We start from the raw sequence: 19875 nt of genomic DNA on the forward strand, positions 1-19875 counted from the left end.
GTCCCAAGTATTATGTAGTCATAACATTTCACTATTAAACAAATACAATAATAAAAAATTAACAAATTACAACATTGTCCCAAGTATTATGTAGTCATAACATTTCACTATTAAACAAATCATTATTCCATTGAACATCAAAATTGATCCAACTTGAACACAATATACCAAACAATTATAGCATTCATTTCAGTACTAGACACATCATTTTTCCATTCAACATTAAAATTAACCCAACCTAAATACAATATAATAAAAAAATTAAAAATTACAACACTATCGCATGCAATATATAATCAAGATAACAACATTTCAGCATTAGACAACTCATTTTTCCATTCCAAATTAAAGTTGACCCAACCTAAATATAATATAATAAAAAAATTAACAAATTACAACATTGTCCCAAATATTATGTAATCATAGTAATAACATTTCACTATTAAACAAATCATTATTCCATTAAACATCAAAATTGATCCAATGTGAACACAAACAATTATAATATTGTCCTATTATTCCCTTCAACATCAAAACCTAAATACAATATACTAAACAATTATAACATTGTCTCAGGTAATATATAATAATGAGAACAACATTTCACAATATACTGAAAAAATTATAACATAGTCCCAAGCAATATATAATCACAACAACGACATTTCATTGTTAAATAAATTGTTCTTCCATTCAACATAAGCAATATATAATCACAATAACGACATTTCAATATTAAATAAATTGTTCTTCCATTCAACATAAACATTTGTCTATTAATATTAAACCCCAACCTAAATACAAATTTAATTAAAAAAAATTACATTATTTTTGCCACAATTGCAGCCACCCACGTTGTAAATATGATTAGTCATACATAGTACGAGCGACCGACCAAAGTGATCGTCAGCCAACCAGATATTCACTTTTGGCTTACCCACATAACATTGATGGGGATGGATAGCTATTATAATATATGCAGACTAATATTCTGGTCATTTGGTCTTCCAACAATTCTCTATTTAAATAAATTATAGTCCATTTAACTAAAGTTTAAACACAAGTCGATACGTGGAGTAGAATTAATTTTCTACTTAAAAATAATAGAGTCACTAAAAATAATTGAACCTCCTAGGCGGATACCTCACGGTCGCGGGGGCTACGAGTCCTTTCGTATAAATCACGAGTGGGAAAGGTGGACTGTCCAATCCCACGCCTAATGTTATTTACTCCACTCCCTGCGCTGCATGCTTTAGTGTGGATAAAGTTCGTTTTGTTTTCTTTTATTTAGCGCACCATACCCGAGAAGGAGAAGTCATTTCCATAACTTTCACGAGTTAGTTGTGGGCGAACTACGATGATGTACCGTTGATATTTGATTGTAATCAAGTCTCCGGTATGAATGTGACTTAAATAATCGATAATTAATACATTGTGTTTCTTATGCAGACTTAATTTATTTAATATTTTTAAACATTTCATGCCTTAGATTCACTTTAATATATTCTATTGGGTAAAGTGTCCACATTAAAAATTAAAAAGACTTAAAAAAAAATTGTTGAGGTCAACAAAGAATCAAAATTGGGGTTGAAAAATCTAGAATAGCCTCTTACCCAAGTATGTGTGGGTCCTTGGAGTGTTTAAGAAAGAGGGTGATATTTTAATAATCTTACTTTACCAATAGTGTAATTTTGGAACGAAAAAAATACAAATCTATATGATAATTATAATGGGTAAAGTTGGTTGAGATTAAATTAAATTTATTTAATTTTACGAAAAGTAAGGGATTTTTTATTTTTTTCCAAAATATTTAAAAAATATTTTGAATCTAATATTTTTTAATTATAATTAAAAATATTATATTAAGAAAATATGTGTTTAAATATATAGCATTTTATTAGTGATATGTAAATTTTAAATAGCAAGATATAAATATTAAATTGTTTAAAATCATGATTTCATAAGATAGTTTGATTATATTAAAATTTTTAGTATTATAAATTTGATAATAAGGTCCATCTATCAGACAAAATTGGACTTCCATGTAGACTTAGATCTCGACCTAACCATGATGATGTTATTCATCCAAAGAGTCCACAGGGTCAATAATTGGAGCTGCTACATTCAAATTAGGGATGAGAAAGACAAAAACACTAGCTAAATTAACTCAAGAGATGAAGGATTTTGTACCCTGGGCATTAGCTTGTTGCAATTCCTCAATTTGACTTCTAAGACTATTGATCTCATCTTCATCCCTCTAAATCTACATTCTTTATTCTATGAGAATTTCCATCATAGAAAAAATTATGACACCAATTAATTATATCAAATTTGTAGCTAGAATATAGCCTCTTGAAGATGCTTAAGTTCTGATGCCATAAGGGGAGAGTTTCTCTTTTTGATCATAATGGTTTTGAAAGCCAACTACCCTAGAACCCACACAATAATTTGCCTCTAGACAACCACTACAAACTGAAACGTCGAAGCCTGAAACTAACTCTAAGAGGAGTTATGAAATGTTGTATGGGGACAAAACCAAAAGCCACACATGCATACAAGGATTGTCCAATCAACGCTAGGAGGCTACACTTGCAAAATGATCCAACTACCTACATCGTTGAAAGGTAAGTAGTGGGGAACACAATTAGTTGCTTTAGGCCAACATGTTGGAGCACTTAGAACCTACAAACATTTGTCCATGCACAAAAGAGAGAAACAAACAGGCCATAACGTCCTTGTTAACCCATAAAAATTTGTAACGATTTAATAACTCAACACAACCCTTATTCCCTAACTTCACAAAGGTCAAGTCTATTGCTTGCAATGTCCAACCCCTCCTTTCAAATTCACTTTAACCTCCCATAATTCGTAGCAACGTACCAACCCATAATGCCTCCATGATGTGATTGACATTTTTAATATTTTCCATAACATAAACCATATGCCTTATCTTGTCAATTGACCCCAAGGGGGTAGACTTAACACCCATTGTTGTTTTCTAACAAGAACCCCCACTACCACTTGACAACATGTTACACAATTGGGTGGTGCGATTTCTACCCATTAATATAAAGGGGGCTAATTTCAGACAATCTTGTCATGTTTAATGAATCCACCTTTGCTTATTTTGTCTAAGGATATGCATTGCTTGAAAGTCAACCATATAATCTAGGTTAGATTTGATTCTTTTGAAAATGGTGTTATCTTTAAGATCTAACAAAGATGAGCCAATGTGTAGATGATAAACTATGACTTTGGAATCTTCCACTATGACCAAATTATGCATATGAAGTGAGACTACATAAAGAACCCCTTGAATAAGGGCATAAGCCTCTACCTGGTTAGTGGATGCCTTTCCCAAACTTCAGGATTAAGATAATAGTAGTTGTCCTCTGAGGCGCACTAGCACCCCACCCTGCCTCGACACCCTTGCCACCACTATTTTGGAATTAAGATTTACTGTGGGTGTATCTATAGGACATTTTAAGAAGGAAACCTTTACATCTTTAACCCTTTGTGTTACCAAGGTGACAAATTCTTTTGACCCACGACACATTAGGAATTGTCCAATACGATGTTTCATTATGAAACTCATGTGAGTTTGTTTTTAGTTTAGTAATGTTGATTTTTTTTCTTTACACTAACCAAAATAAAGAGATACTTTTGATTTTTGAATCAAGATTCCTCACCTCCTCATATCTAATAATTTATAATTCCTTATTACACCACAATTTTTCTTTATTCTTGTAAATACTATCTAGGTGAAATTATCTTGGAATAGGACCTAAAATTGCTTTTGAATGGCTAAGAGTTTCTCTTTCCCATATGTAAGAAAACATGTTAATGGCTCAAGGTATGTAGGAATTTGTCATAAATGAAAGTTTACACCTTTATAGACCACCCACAAATTATTTCAGATGGTGTTGTTTTCTTCGAATAGTAATGATGAGTCAACACACATTCACAGATAGTAACTTTATCGACAATTAAGTTATGATAGATTTTTCCACATTCAATAAAAAAAAAAACTAACATATATTACCATTTGAGAGTGGTGTTCAACAATCATTCTGTTCTCAAAGTCCTATGGGTGAAGTGTCCACCCGAAATCTTGGACAAGATTAAACACCCTCCACATAATTTATTTAGAAATATTTTTCTCTATATTACCATTTGTTTAAACTTCTACTGTAAGCTATTTTATATAAAAATATTTTGATATATATAAATACAATAATGGATAGAGTATAAATATCTTATAAAATTATATAATTTTTCATCCCATACTAATTATATAACATGATATTTATTAATTTTATAGGAGATTAATAATTAAACTAATCCCAAAATACTTTTAAATAATAAATTTTTAAATTAAAAAATAAAGAATTGAAAAAAAATTCATTTCTTTAACGATACCATAAAACTAAATTAATCCTCTCATCTTTATATTTAAATATATCATAATAATTTAAATATCCTATTTGATATATTTCTTTGGAAATTTTATAATGTATGGTGCTTCTCTACACAATGGTTGTATTTTTTTTGGACTAGTTTATAGTATATAAAACAATTACTATTAACACTTTTTGCTATTATAAGATCTGGGTAAATCCTAATGAATGCACATAATCATGTGTCTATACAAAATGTATGCATAATTTTTTTCAAATATAAAAATAATATATATAATTTTTATTTTGTTTTATTTAAATATAAAAATAATATAAGTGATGGCAGACTTTTATAATTATTTATCTTGTTCGAGATTTCTGGAAAAAACCGTGTGATGTTTTAGTGTGTCCAATATTTCAAATAGTTACTCCATCCATCCCAGGAATAAAAAAATAAAATTATAAATTAATTAATGTTAAAACGCTTTTAAAAAATTAAATATTTTCTTTTCACAATTTAAATTGAAAGCAAAGATAGATAAAAATTTCTAAAGTAGTGTAAACCATACACTTACACGTACGGTCGTCGATCCATAACATCAACTTTTAAAAAAGTAAGTAAATCAACATATATCTAACTCCACTACGTACTTATCTTTAAGTCGGTCACACCATTCATATTTAGATTTGTACAACACCTTATATTTTGTTTTTGGCAATGGCAAGAAAGTTGCCCCACACCATATGGATAGTTAATATCACAGCGGTTTGACGATAATTAATATTATATTTAACTGTTGTAACAATTACAGTGGATTGACATTAATTAATATTATATTTAAGTGTCGTACAGATAATATATCGAAAGGACACAAAGCAACTTACCTTTACTATTTAATGTTCATTTTCCAGTGAATATTTAATAGAGAGCGTTGTTATATTTTGCAGGTCGTTATCATTTTGTAATGTGTCTGCCACGGTATTTGTGTTATGTACTCGATTATGATGTCCATGATATGTGATGTTGGCCGTGTGTTTTTGATGAGATGTTTGGTTGTTATTTATTTTTTAATATTAATTATTTGAAAAATTGTATATTTATTTATTTATTTTGAATATATTATTATTATTAAATTAAATTAAATTAGTGAAACGTCAATATTGTATGGAAAAATAATTTAGTATTGGTGAAATATTACTTTAAAACAATGTTCTTTTTTATATATATCATCCTTAAACTGTTGAATAAAAAATTAGTAGTTTTTTTTATGTTAAATAATTTAAGAATTATATAAGACTTATAATTTTCAAATTATATAAATTAAAACATATTTTATAATAAATTTAAAAACATATTCTAGATATAAATTTAAAATGTGATTAAAATAAATTTTACAACTAAAAATAATATATTTAAAATTAGATAATTGTGTTTACTAAGTATTTTTATAAATTAATAGAGTTTTAGTATATATTTCAACATTATGAGGATTATATGTGTAAGATTTTGCACATTTGGTATTAATTTTTATCAAGAATACATAGAGAGAAATTAGACTAATAGTATAGTAAAATGTCTTAGGCCACATAAATTGACAAAACAATGTGACAAAATGAAAAAGGGAGAATTTTTTTAAAATATACTAGAGTTTTACTTATAATAGATAAACGATTTCTTCTATGATTACAACATTGTCATTGCAACTATGCATGACAAATTACATCAAATGAAGCATTTATCTCGAAGGTGAGTCCACTTGTATGGTATCTAAAACTTCAGTTTCCTCTTATGAATTGGAAAACTACAAATTCACTAACTAAGCTAGCACTATATCCTACCGTTCAGTCTCCTCATTTGCTTTCGCACTTTGTTAATACATAATAATATATCTTGTTGGTTTTCCGAGTGCTCAACCAACACTTTGCCCATGCTAGTTTGAAGTTTCTAGTACAATTCAATGTTATGCATGTACTTGGTTTGTCGAATTATGGTGTTTCAAGTGTCTAGAACCAAACCTCTCACTTCATCTTCAATTTTCACATTAGAAAGGAATTACCTGTCAATGTTGACCTCTATTTTTGCATTCTAAATTTCTCTTCGAATTGCAAGAGGGTACTACAAAAATATTGTTGCTTAGAAGAGACCTTGAGGAATGGTTGAGTTGAGAGAGACAAGGAGGAGAGAAGAGAACTAGGGACAACCTAAAATACTATACCATAGGGAAAAGGAGGTGGTTCCTTCTGCTAAAAACCATAGTAATTCTTGCTCTCTCCTCCTTAAAAGATAGGCTTAAAACCAAGCTCTGCCAAAGGTTCCACTCATAGTAAAATTCAAAAAAAACTACACATAAGCTAAGCCAAATACCATAACAATGACATTAATTGACACTAGCATGACCATAAACCAAAAGAATGATAGACGTCCAAAGAACTAAAAACCGCCAAATGTAGACTTGTGGGTTGAGACTATGTGGTGAAACTAGGAGAGCACTTAGTAGAGTCCCATCTGAAGCCTATTGCTTCCCATTAGAAATCAATACTAAATCTCAGGCTCAAGAAGTAATGCAAACTTCCTTAGTGAGTACTAAAAGGTCTAGATTACCTCCATATCAAATTTTAAAAGATGATCATGCTTAATTGAAAACCTTACCCCAAACAAGGAGGAGATTCATCTTCTAGGCAATAAGAGAGCTCTTAGAACAGAAAGGTCACGAAGAATAGGTGAACAAAGAGCATTTGTACCAAAAAAATATATGGTTTCCTTACCAAAGTATTGTGGAGAAGGGAAACTACCCACACTCGCATAACCTTTATCACCATCAGAGCATTGCAATCTTGTCTATTAGTTTCCCAATAACGATTCATGGTGGGGACGATTGTATAACACATTCTCCACACTATAACTAGCATGGAGTAAGTCCTCTCGTGCACATAAGCCACCATTATTTCCAAACACCATGTGGAAGGATCCACAATCCCCCACTTCTAATAATTGTCACTTCCTTACCTGTAGTTGAGGAGGATTAGTACTATTAAAATCATATCTATATAAATCCATAGGAAGGAAAGATGATAACTATCATACAACATACAACCAACATATGACTATGTCAAATTAACATATATTATTAAAATTTATATTGCTCTAAATATATAATTTAAAAGTGACAAAATTTATCATAATTCTCAATATGAATATGTTCCTAATCAATAATTAATCATTTTATTTAAAAAACCATATCACTTGTAATAACTCACTTGACTTTTAAAAAGTAAATTTTCTCTTTTATTAAATATTTTTATATTTTGAGCATATTTTTTCACATTTAAGAAAATTAACTCTTAATTAATCAAAAACAAAATATCATACAACTATGTCAAATTAACATATATTATTAAAATTCACATTATTTTAAAATGTATAATTTGAAAATGACAAAACTTATCATGATTTTTAATATAATTTAGTTGTTAATCAATAATTAATCATCATTATTCAAAGAAATTATAGCGCTGGTAACAACTAAACTTTCACTTTTTATTAGATATTTATAAATTTTGAACCTATTTTCTTAATTTAGGAACTATTAACTTTTAAGAATAAATTTATAATAAAAAATAAAAACAATATTAAATTTAAAATTTACAAACTATTTTTATGTCTATACACATGTCTATTTAGAATAGGATTTTCGAAAAATTTAATTTAATTATTAATAATTATTAGGTGAATAATAAGGATTTAACCTCTAGTGAATATTTTAGAATATTCTTAGTCCTTAGGCAAATTAGAAGTTGAGATTTATCTCCAAAATAGTTATGCTCTTTTGTCTTTTTAATTAAATTAGTTAATTATAAAAAATAAAAAAAATGTCATATGAAATGAATTGTGGTTTTTTGAGGCGCGTAGTATTGATACACCATGGTTTTGTAACAAATATTACATATTATGAATTTTTATGATAAAGTAGAGATAAATATCCATGATGAAGAATTTTTTTCCATATTTTTAAATATATATATGTGTTGTTAACTTATATACTAATTATTTTTATATTTTTATAATTAATAATAATAATAATTTAAAATAAAATTATAATTTAGTTTATTTTTATATGTTTTTCAATTTTAGCAAAATAAAATGTGTCATAGACATATACATCTCACATTCATAAGAGCTATATTAATGAGTTAAAATTTAAAAATATATATATATATATATATATATATAAACTAATTAAATTAATTGACCAAATATGTATTTTAATATTAATAATGATTCCATCCACTAAAACCAATATAATCTATCCAACCTAGAAAAAATAATATAATTATATTTTACAAAATCTTAGCTAAATGGATACCAACCTCCTCCATTTTACATACATATAAAAACGAAAGAGTCCATTCAGTATTTATGAACACCCAGTATTTCTTTCAGTGTAAGAAAGAAAATGCATAGAGAATCCGAATTTAGAGGACACCAACGGACATACATATCCTCCGCTTTACATGCATATAAAAACGAAAGACTCCAAAATGCATAGAGAATCACACCAACGGACAAAAGCTGGATTGCTGGATTTGTTCACCCAACAGGAGCTGACCGAAGCATGTTCAACATTCCTGAGATATCATGTGTATGACGTGGCAGCACATAAAAAATTCTTTTAAGTGATGTCCAAGTAAGACATGAAGAGTGAATCTAATCTTTTTTGAGTGGGCTTATTTTAATCACGCTAATTCCAACCAGAAGCATGCGCTCGCTGAAGATGGAGGTTTTCATACTTTTGAATTTAGCATATGAAGCTTGCCCGAGTGGCCGAAAAACAAAAGGGTTAAGATGAGGTCCTCCTCGTGCATGTGCACGGCGAATATTCCCAAGGAACTTTCCCGATCTTCTCATTAAATAAAATATTTGAGATGGCGGTTTCAGGGTAGAAATCACTGGTTTTGGTTTCCGTTAGAAACAGTCTTATCAGACGGTCTCCGGTAACCTGTAGGGCAGGTAGCTGAAAATTATTTGTACAATTTTATCACACGGTCTTCGGTAATCTGTAGAGCAAGGACTGAAAATCATTTGTACAATTTTATCAGACGGTCTTCGGTAATCTGTAGGGCAGGGAACTGGAAATTATTTGTGGATATGGACCGGGATTTGACTATTATAATCTTACCTAGAGGCCCGCACGAGCCTATTTGAAGACCGTCGGTCTCCACCGAAAGGAGGCAGAGCACGGCGAGCGCTCCGAAAAAGAACGAGCAAAGCGAGCTAGCACCGGCTGACATTCAAAGGTAGGGAAAATAGCACCAGGGATTCAATTCCCGAGGCTATTTATGCTTATGTTTTCTCACTTATCAGTCAGTCTTTTCATTCATGTCTTGAATGCACAGGCCAATTTGCACTGAATTTAAATTTTAAAAAGAAAAACAAGAAAGTAAGAAAACAACAAATCTTATGCTTATGTTTTCTCACTTATCTGTCACTCTTTTCATTCCCGTCTTGAATGCACAGGCCGATTTGCACTGAATTTAAAATTTAAAAAGAAAAGCAAGAAAGTAAGAAAACAACAAATCTTATGCTTATGTTTTCTCACTTTTCTGTCACTCTTTTCCTTCACGTCTTGAATACACAGGCCGATTTGCACTGAATTTAAAATTTAAAAGGAAAAGCAAGAAAGTAAGAAAACAACAAATCTTCACTCTCTCTCTTTTACGCAAAAGAAAAGTTGACTTCTGTACTCAGGAATCAGATCTGGAGCGGGCCCTTCGGTACCCGGGAACTGAAACAGAAGTCGAATATGATCAAAGAATCGTCACTGTTCTTGAAATTGGAGCTTTAAAATAAAATAAAGGCAGATATTTCAGCGAGGTGGGGAGCGCCTAGGCTTGCTGTATGTCAGATTGTAAAACCAGTGGGATTATAAGAGAGAGGGACGGCTTCGGTTTATTTGTGAATGCACTAAAATGGCCTCAGCTCAGAAAAAAACGACGGTATGCTGCAAGCCAGAGTCATCCTCCTCGACACTGTCAGCTAAGGCCTCGTCGCGCTCTTTGCGACGCGAGGCGGCCTCCGCAGAAGATCCCCTCGCTGTAGAGTGGGACGTTAATGAAGAACTCCGTGAAGAGAAGCTGATGAATAGTGAAGCTTTAATTCCTGATGCCGTTTTAAATTCCATGGATGCAATAGCCGAAGCTTCCATCGCTGCAGCTAAAGGTAAGCCTGAAGAATGTTTTTTTTCAACGATAAATTTGCTTGCGTATACTGGTTATTTTTTAAGGTCATTCGGTAGCTAATTTATCTTTCATTTATTTGATAAAATGGTTTGCTGGTTTGCTGAAAGGTCCCTTATTTGTTATACCATGTCTCCTTTAAAGTATTTTTATTTATTTGATAAAATGGTTTGCTGTTTTGCTGAAAGGTCCCTTATTTGTTATACCATGTCTCCTCTAAAGTATTTTTATGAAATATTTATAAAGATATTTCATACCTCCTTCTATGTTAAAGAAATTTTGGTAGGAATAGTATGTTGTAACCATTTGTGTTAAAGAAATGCCGGTAGGAATATGTTGGTATAACCAGTGGAGTCTCTGGGATTTTGTTTTCGAGTCAGGCCAAGGACGGTATATATAAGGGTTCTATCTAAAGTTATATATATATAGAGAGGGTGGTTATACATTGGGTGGTTGTGCACTTTGCTAATTTATCTCATTTCTTTATCTAATGTTGGGAAGTTTCTGCCGTCCGAGATTCTAAGATTCTCTCTCGTCGCAAACTTGCATTTATTTTATTTAATTTAACATGAAATTAACTGCTCCATGGTATTCTCTGTTTTGAATGTCAGACTAGTTATGACATCGAGTCTGGTATTCATATTTATATCTATAACTATATATTATTTAAAAATAAGTTTTATTTTATCTTAAGACATTTTTGTTAAATATAAATATTAAAGTAATAAATTATTAGTATTTATTTTATGATGAAGATTAACCTTTATATATTTTAATTTTAACTAACATTTATTAGAAATTTTAAAAAATAAGAATTAAATTTTTCAATATTTTATTTTTATATCGAAAAAGAAGTAAGGATCATTGTAATTTTATTGAGTTAAAATGTTAAGAAAGTTGTAGTATGATAAATTTTTTGAAAATTAAGTTGAATGAGTATAAGATGGGCAATCTAATAAAGAGTCTTTTTTTATCTTCAACTCTTTAAGGATTGTACATGTGACAAACTCTTTTATCCCATGGTGTTTTGAGAATTGACCAATGTCCAATTTCACTATGAGATTCATGGGAATTAGTTCTCAGGTTGACAATGCTCATTTTCTTCTTAACATTAGTGAGAAAGATAAATTTTGTTTTCAAAATTGAGGTCGATCGTGGGTTGATCACCTCTTTATAATATAATAGTCTCCTTTGTCCCTCTAGCTCTTTATTTTCCCACAATTTCTCTTTAAACTTGTATGTAATAATATTTTTAATATTATCATGAATTTACGAGATGATACTCTCATTTATTCTCCAGTGGTTCAACCAAGACTAGGCATCCTTATGTCATGCTCGTTTGAGTCGAAGATGAGTGTTTTGGCTAGAGTTATAAGCAATTTTAAGAAACCTCTTAACATCCATGTTATGTATAATAATAGTATTTGTGTCTAGAGCTCTCTAGCCTAGTATGATAGAGATGCTGTAATGTAAACATTTTAACTCAGTCAAAATAAAATAAAAATAAAAATAACTATATCCGAGTATGGTAGGGATGTAACAATTTTTTTTTTTATCAAATTTTTTATTAATTCTTCAAAATAATACATTAGATGCACATGATATCCCTTGCTCTCTCAATCTCACTCTGACCAAATTTGTTGGCCAAGAAAGCAATGCAAAAATTAAGGATAAACTACCAAGTTTTACATAATTGGCAAAAACAAAAAGACCAAATAGCCCAAAAAACAGAGAGAGTGAACAAACACCAACAGTGATCACAGAGCTTAAGGTAAATTTGGTGCATGTACAGCACTAGGAGCAACAGGAAGATTAAGATCTTGATAGGCATGAAATTCCACATGAGTTAGGCATGCCTCCAAATCATCTAAGCGGTCATTGATGTGCCTATGATTCCTTCGCAAAAAACCCAAGCGATCGAGCATATCCCACTAGTTTTGTTGCAAGCCATTCTTAAATACGACAACTTCATTGTGGTCATTGTGTCACTACTGCCTCATACCCTCCAAAATCGCCATTATATTTCGCACCTGCAGGTCCAAGGATTCTAAAGTGGTGGCTAGTCCACGCGGCCTAGTGACTGGAGTTAATCATGCTCCAATTTTCCCCCCAACCCAACTCTCACAGCCCCCTCAATATCTACCACTCCCACCTGGCCATCCCTTCCCCCCAATGGACCTCAATGCCCCATCCCCCTACAGGCTCGACCTCGTTATCTCAACATTTCAACTACTGCAACAAACCACCACAAGGGGAATCCCACTAAGGATCGAATTATGGGCCCTTGAATTAGATGCATTAACAAAGGAATGGTAGTCCCGTCCCCCATGAAATCCTCAACCACCCTCTTAGACTACCAACACTTCCCCCACCCGTTAGTGGCAACTGTGCTACAACCAACCTGTGAGGGTCTCACCCAAAGAAAACCTCTGCAATTAAACAAACATCAGACTCCTTCCTCCAATAGACAAAGTGTTAATGCCAAAGTTTCCTTGACTTGAAACGCTCTTGAAACATAGAGTCCCTCTCAAAAAAATTTAAGAAACAACAATAGAAATGCACTACCAATGATTTAGCAAGGAGAAAACACTTACATGCAAAGAACCTGTTGACACCTAATCATCAGGATTGGGTGAATAACTGAAATTGATGTAAATAAATAATAGAGAATATAAATAGTCACCGGGAGATGAAATGAACAGTCTCTCCCTCATGTATATAATGAAGACCAACCGGAATGAATATCAACGAATTGATTTTGAAGAGTTACTACTTGGTCTGACATGGTATCAGAGCCAACGCCATTTTTTGGCTTCTATCTGCCATTGTAACTCCCTTCTATCATTTCTTCATAAATTTTTCAGTTTGTCCTGCATTTTTCTGCCAATTTTTGTAACCTCCCACGCTCCTTTGACATAGTCCATATGTTGCTCTCTCCATGCTACTGGCCTCCATACGTTGCTGGCCTCCATACATTGCTGGCCTCCATACGCTGCTCTCTCCACGTTGCTGGCCTCCATATTTGCGTGAAAGATTATGGAGGATTGAACGTTGGTGCATTGAACCTGGAGGCGCTGTCTGGTATATCTCAGTTGTTACATTATTTTACTCCAGGCCCATACAGCTCCAGTTTTTTTACATTAGACGTTGCAACCACTGCACAACAAATGCACAGTCAATTGTTGGCTCATGGTGCAAATTCCTATACCCCTGTTGGCTCATATAATGCAACAGCCACTCCTCCAGTTTAATACGCAACCCTGGTTCATAATCCGCATACCACATTTTATGCCTCCTCCCTTCCCAATTTCGAACTCTGCCATATAGCGTTGCTCCTCCATACACATTTAGCTCCCAAATCGTTGTGCCTGTGAGTTGTAAATCATGGTCGTGCTGCTTGTTCTTTACTCTGGCGAAGTGAAGGCCATGGGTGGTATGCCTGCTTCTCCACATTCCCAACCTACTAATACACCTCCCACCGTTTCGGTGTTAATACATTGCTGCATTTTTAATATAACGCTTGTTTTTTTTTAATAAACCCCCTCTCCCATATACTCCCTCCCCCATATACACCCTTTCCTAAATATATCCTTCCCTAATAATATCTCTGCTCTATACAGATCAGATTGTAATTTTTTACACCAGAAGTGCATTTTTTATGACCAGGAATATTTTTTCTATCAGCAGAAGTATTTTTTTAGCAGCAGAAAAAAATTTTCTCCACAAAAGCACATTTTTGCCAGCAGAAGTATTTTTTTTACAGTATGCATTCAATCATATCTATTGTGGGAATAGTTCTCACTAGCAAGGAGAACTATCTTGAGTGGTCCCGGATGATAAAACACACCCTCATTTTCAATGAGTTGTGGAAAGGAGTGTGTATTGGAGACGGAGACAAAGATCCAGAATAGCGTACCTCAAACAAAGAATTCGCCATTTGGGAAAATAAGAATTGCAGCATCTATAAGTGAAGAGGTGAGTCGCCATATTTCGCCATTTTCAACTGCTTTCGAAGCCTTACAAAAGCTGAAAGAACTCTATGACTCACATTTTGCACTTGAAGTTGTTCAACTCATGATTAAACTCTTCACTCTTGAATTAAAAAATAATGATCCTCTTGCTCTTGCATCCGAAGTAAAATCTATAATGCATGATATCGAAGCCACTAAGGTTAAATTGGATATTCCTCTTATGGATTTTCTCAAGGCACTTTATCCTACTTACTCCAATTATCTTGAGTCATTGCAAGCAAATGGAAATCTCAAAGATATTACCTTTGACTCTCTTGTGAAAAAATTTGCTAAAAGAGAGAAAGCTTTTGGAAAGAAGACAGCCCTTGAATCTTCTGAAGAGGTTGTGTGCCTTGCTCATAAAGAAAAGAATCTTGCCCAAGATTCTTCCAAAGGAAGAGGTGGTCGAAGAGGAAGAGGAAGATATTTCAGAGGCAAGGAGCAGACACTCTCAAGGAGAAAATTCAGATTTGCACTGCATATGCTGCAAAAGAAATGGATCACATGATGCCTCTACATGCAAGTTACCTTGGGACAAAATTGAGCAGCAAAGAAATCAACCCAAAGGTAAAACTAATGACACAGACAAAGGTAAAGCACCTGAATCCGCTCATTATGTTGTGGCACAATGTAATATCGGAGTAAATGAAGACTTATTTAATGCTTCACTTGCTTCTTGGAAAAATGATTGGTTGCTTGATTCAGGAGCAACTTGCCACATGACTCATAGAAAAGATTTTTGCCTGGTCTTCCAGACTTTCTTCTGCATCATGTTCTATATCTCCCACAACTGAAGAGAAACTTGTTGTCCTTGGTCCACATCCGCCAGCAAGGTCACTCCATTCATATGTTTGATGGTGTTATCACCAAAATAGGACCCTGATAGGCTGCTGATCGGACTATCTCAGTGTAACTATTTCAAACCAATCTTTTAGCTAAGGCTTAGCCTCCTCAGCCTGAGAGGGCTCTCTCAAAGGGTTAATGATTTTGATTAAAGATATGGATAGATGGCTAACTCTATGGTTTGTGATTGTATATGTTTATAGGTTGAAAGATGAAGGCTGGCTACCATTGGGCTATGGAGTCAAAGTATGTTTCAGTACCACAACAAGATCAGCTTAACATGAAGTCAGGGCATTGAAAGTTTTTATACATCAACAAAACAAAGATACAATGCAAGGAAACACAGTTTATAAATACATGAAGGAAGTTAGAGCATCATTGATGAGTTCTAAGTAACATGTATTCATACCACTGCAAGTAAGTGAAAGAGGAAAGCCATGAGACAATAGGACCTTAAAAACTCTCTTTAAATCCTGAGTAGTGAAGCCAAAACATTCTACCTAGCATGGAAGTCAAGGAATTATAGAGTTCAAGTGCAGAAATGCAAATATAAAACAGTGAAACACAGTTAGTTTATCTATGAAGGAAGTCAAAGCATCATTGATGAATTTTGAGTATCATAAGTAAACACCACTGCAATGTAAGTATTGGAAGATGCCATCAAAACAAGAACATACAAGAACTCTTCATGAATCTTGAGTTGTCTAAGTAGAAATTCTGCATCAAATTCGACCTCTTGCTTTATATATAGCATTTACAACATGTATTCCTTCATCCCTCATCAAGAGAATTCGAATTTTGTATGAGTAACACCTATTCTAACCATAAAACAAACCATTAATTAGAACTCGTTGTTAACTAGCAGTGCTAGTGACCTAATACAACTAGGAGTGTAACTCCTTATTATGATTACAACAACCTTATCTAAACATTGAAAGCATTCTTTGACAGCTGCAACCTCATGAGGTCAAATTTGATGAAGCCTCCCACGTTGTCACCTTACTGTTGATGATAAACCCTAGAAATTAGGGAACATGTTTCCCTGTTTTTAGGTTTAGGATCCTTGAAAATTGGCACGTGGTACAAAGCCTTTATCTTCTCATCCATGAAATATTTTATGAAACTGAAGGAGGTTTTTGTAGTCCATGTTGTCTAGAACAAAAACCTCTCTTGGTTTTTTAAAACACTTCTCCAGCTGTCCAGAATCTGTCCTTGAAAAACACATGTAAAATAGGAAAAATTTGTTCTCTGAAATTAGGGTTTTAAAGAAAGCTTAGTATCTCCCAACTGAAAACACTTATGAAGAAAGTGAGATAGGTTATTGTAGCTGGAGAGTTGGTGAAGAGAAACCTCCTTCAAAATTCCAAAATACTTTTTCGTGTGACCAGAAACTGATCTTGAAAAAGACTGCTCAAACCAGAAGACAAAGCTTGACTTTCAGCAGTTTCATAGCGCAAGTTTAACCATAAATTCCTCCCACCTTAGAACGAATTTGAAGAAACTGAAAGAGGTTTTTGTAGTTGAGTATGTTAGGAAGAAAAATCTCTTTCATTTTTGAAAATTGAGTTCTCAGCTGCTCAGGAACCCTTCTGGAAGTTGACTAGTAAAAGCAAAAAACAGAGTCTTTTATGCTGAAACATGCTGCTTCAGGGGTTTCGTAGCACGCTACGAAAACTCCTAGTTCAGAATCCCTGATTTTGTAGCGCAACCAGTGCAAATTCTAGGTTTTGCGCTACGAAAACACCTAGAGTGAGTTTTGCACTACGAAAACCTTGACACAAGTTTGACACATGGAACTTATGTGTGATGTGGGACCAGTGATAGGCAAGAACAAAGTATTGAACCTATTTGACCATACCAACAAGGCTCTCTTTTAGATCTTAGACTCTAAAACAACCATGGAAAGACTAGACCAAGACTAACATCAATCCTTTGGAATCAAACTGATGTCAAAACACATGGTGAGGCTTCTAGGACATGGAATGAGGCTGTGAAACTTTTTTTTTTTGGAAAAGAGAATGACACTTATTGAGATGAGATGACTCAAAACCTATAAGACTATGACTAGAAACAAGGCAAACTTTCCAAAGCTTATAAGCAAAAATTTTAGGGTGATAACAGTGGCTCCACTAGGGATAGTGTGCCCTTATGGTATACTAAGAACTTGTAGCTCCAATGCCGCTATCCATCCTCTAGAATAAAACTCTGAACTTCTGCCCAATTTGCTCCTCAAGCCTTTAATGATTTGCTGCAAGAAGAATTCAAACTGCACCTACTGAAATAGATGCTCAGTCAACCTACCCTGAGCTTATTTGCACATTCCTACCTACCCTATCAACTGCAATCTCCACTTGTAGCTCAAGGAACATGAAATTTCCAATGAAGCCAGTCATCGATCTGATTTGACCCTTGAATCTCTTGACTGCATTCAACCTCAAAATAACCATGATAGTGAGATGACCAAATCAACTTATAATGTATATGATCTTCATAATGCAAATGAAAATGAAATACTGATGTGCAAAACTTTGCCATGTATTAATTTATAGGGTCAAAGAGGACATGGTTATTTTGATGATCATCATAACATTCTATATCTTCAGACAATTGATTCTCAGCCACACAAAATTCCTTTGATATGCTATCCAACTGCCTTTCTACATGATTTCCATAGACAATGTAATTTTCCTCACTATTATGATCATTCTTTGAAGTAATCTGCTGCAAGGAATTACATAAATGAACAACCTTTTCCTCTGCCTGGGCGTTATAAAAAATTTCTTCCAGTATTTCTTCTTGGTGTTTGCAATTATTTTCATCTTCATTATGATCTGAAGACTGACAAGTCTGTTGCATCTCTACATTAATCTCGGAGGATGTAATATGATTTTCATAAGTAAACCCCTGCTGATTTTCATGTTGCATTTCATGGGATGTTATCCTTTCTTCTTGGTGTTGAAATTTATTGTTATGAAGAGCTTCTAAAATTTCTTCATCCATGAATTCATCATCATCATAACAATCCTCCAAATATTGAATAAAACTCATAGAATGTTTACAACAATCTTTGACCAGCAATAAGGAAGGATGACACTCTTTATACATGTCATAGAATACATCATGGAAATCAGCAAGAGAATATAATGAACCATTTTCCAAGCTTTTATACCAAGACCATGCTTTTCCTTCTAAAGTGGTCATAAACATCTTCATGAGACAATCTTCAGGGAACTGAACCTTAAGATTGTGTACATGCATATGGAACCTAACCAAATGAAGAGCAGCATTGTCCTTATTTTCATCTTTGAATATTGGAAGATCATCTAACCAATCAACCTTTGGCATAGGATTTGGAAAACCAGGGATATGAGACCGATTCATAGGGGCATACCTGGCATTCATTCTTGCAATGGAACTCATCTTGAAACCTCATCAAGCTACTGATCTTCTAGCAGTGGAGTCACCTTCCAATTTGTTATTCGATGTGTGGAGTCGCCAAGGTAGGTTGCAACCTTGAAAACTTTCTGAGCTCCTGCTACCTTCAAAAGTTCAGCTTCTTGATTTCAGGAATGAATAATCTTCAGACTCCCGGCAGATGCACCAAAATGTTATCACCAAAATAGGACCCTCATAGGCTGCTGACCAGACTATCTTAGTGTAACTATTTCAAACCAATCTTTTAGCTAAGGCTTAGCCTCCTCAGCCTGAGAGGGCTCTCTCAAAGGGTTAATGATTTTGATTAAAGATATGGATAGATGGCTAACTCTATGGTTTGTGATTGTATATGTTTATAGGTTGAAAGATGAAGGCTGGCTACCATTGGGCTATGGAGTCAAAGTATGTTTCAGTACCACAGCAAGATCAGCTTAACATGAAGTCAGGGCATAGAGAGTTTTTATACATCAACAAAACAAAGATACAATGCAAGGAAACACAGTTTATAAATATATGAAGGAAGTTAGAGCATCATTGATGAGTTCTAAGTAACATGTATTCATACCACTGCAAGTAAGTGAAAGAGGAAATACATGAGACAATAGGACCTTAAAATGTCTCTTTGAATCCTGAGTAGTGAAGCCAAAACATTCTACCTAGCATGGAAGTCAAGGAATTATAGAGTTCAAGTGCAGAAATGCAAATATAAAACAGTGAAACACAGTTTATCTATGAAGGAAGTCAAAGCATCATTGATGAATTCTGAGTATCATAAGTAAACACCACTGCAATGTAAGTATTGAAAGATGCCATCAAAACAAGAACATACAAGAACTCTTCATGAATCTTGAGTTGTCTAAGTAGAAATTCTGCATTAGGTTAAAATATACACCGTCTGCACATAGAGCAACAGCGGAGCCAAAAAGTCTCCAACCCTTTGCTAATTTGACCTCTTG

General features: G+C 33.4%; 1 protein-coding gene across 1 annotated transcript in view; it reads left to right on the forward strand.

Annotated features, from left to right (window-relative positions):
• Nucleotides 1–9551: 9551 nt before the first annotated feature.
• LOC149262116 (Copper amine oxidase family protein) overlaps nucleotides 9552–19875 on the forward strand; it is a 118764-nt gene continuing 108440 nt past the window's right edge. Inside the window, exons 1-2 of the mRNA XM_089423395.1 lie at nucleotides 9552–9692; nucleotides 10144–10614. Of these exons, the coding sequence (XP_089279521.1) occupies nucleotides 10365–10614 (250 nt within the window). The 5' untranslated portion in view covers nucleotides 9552–9692; nucleotides 10144–10364. The remainder of the gene's footprint in view (nucleotides 9693–10143; nucleotides 10615–19875) is intronic.

The sequence above is a fragment of the Pinus tabuliformis genome, chromosome 6, assembly GCF_031772625.1.
Source record: "Pinus tabuliformis cultivar Carrire ecotype Pingquan chromosome 6, CPIR1, whole genome shotgun sequence".
NCBI lineage: Eukaryota > Viridiplantae > Streptophyta > Pinopsida > Pinales > Pinaceae > Pinus > Pinus tabuliformis.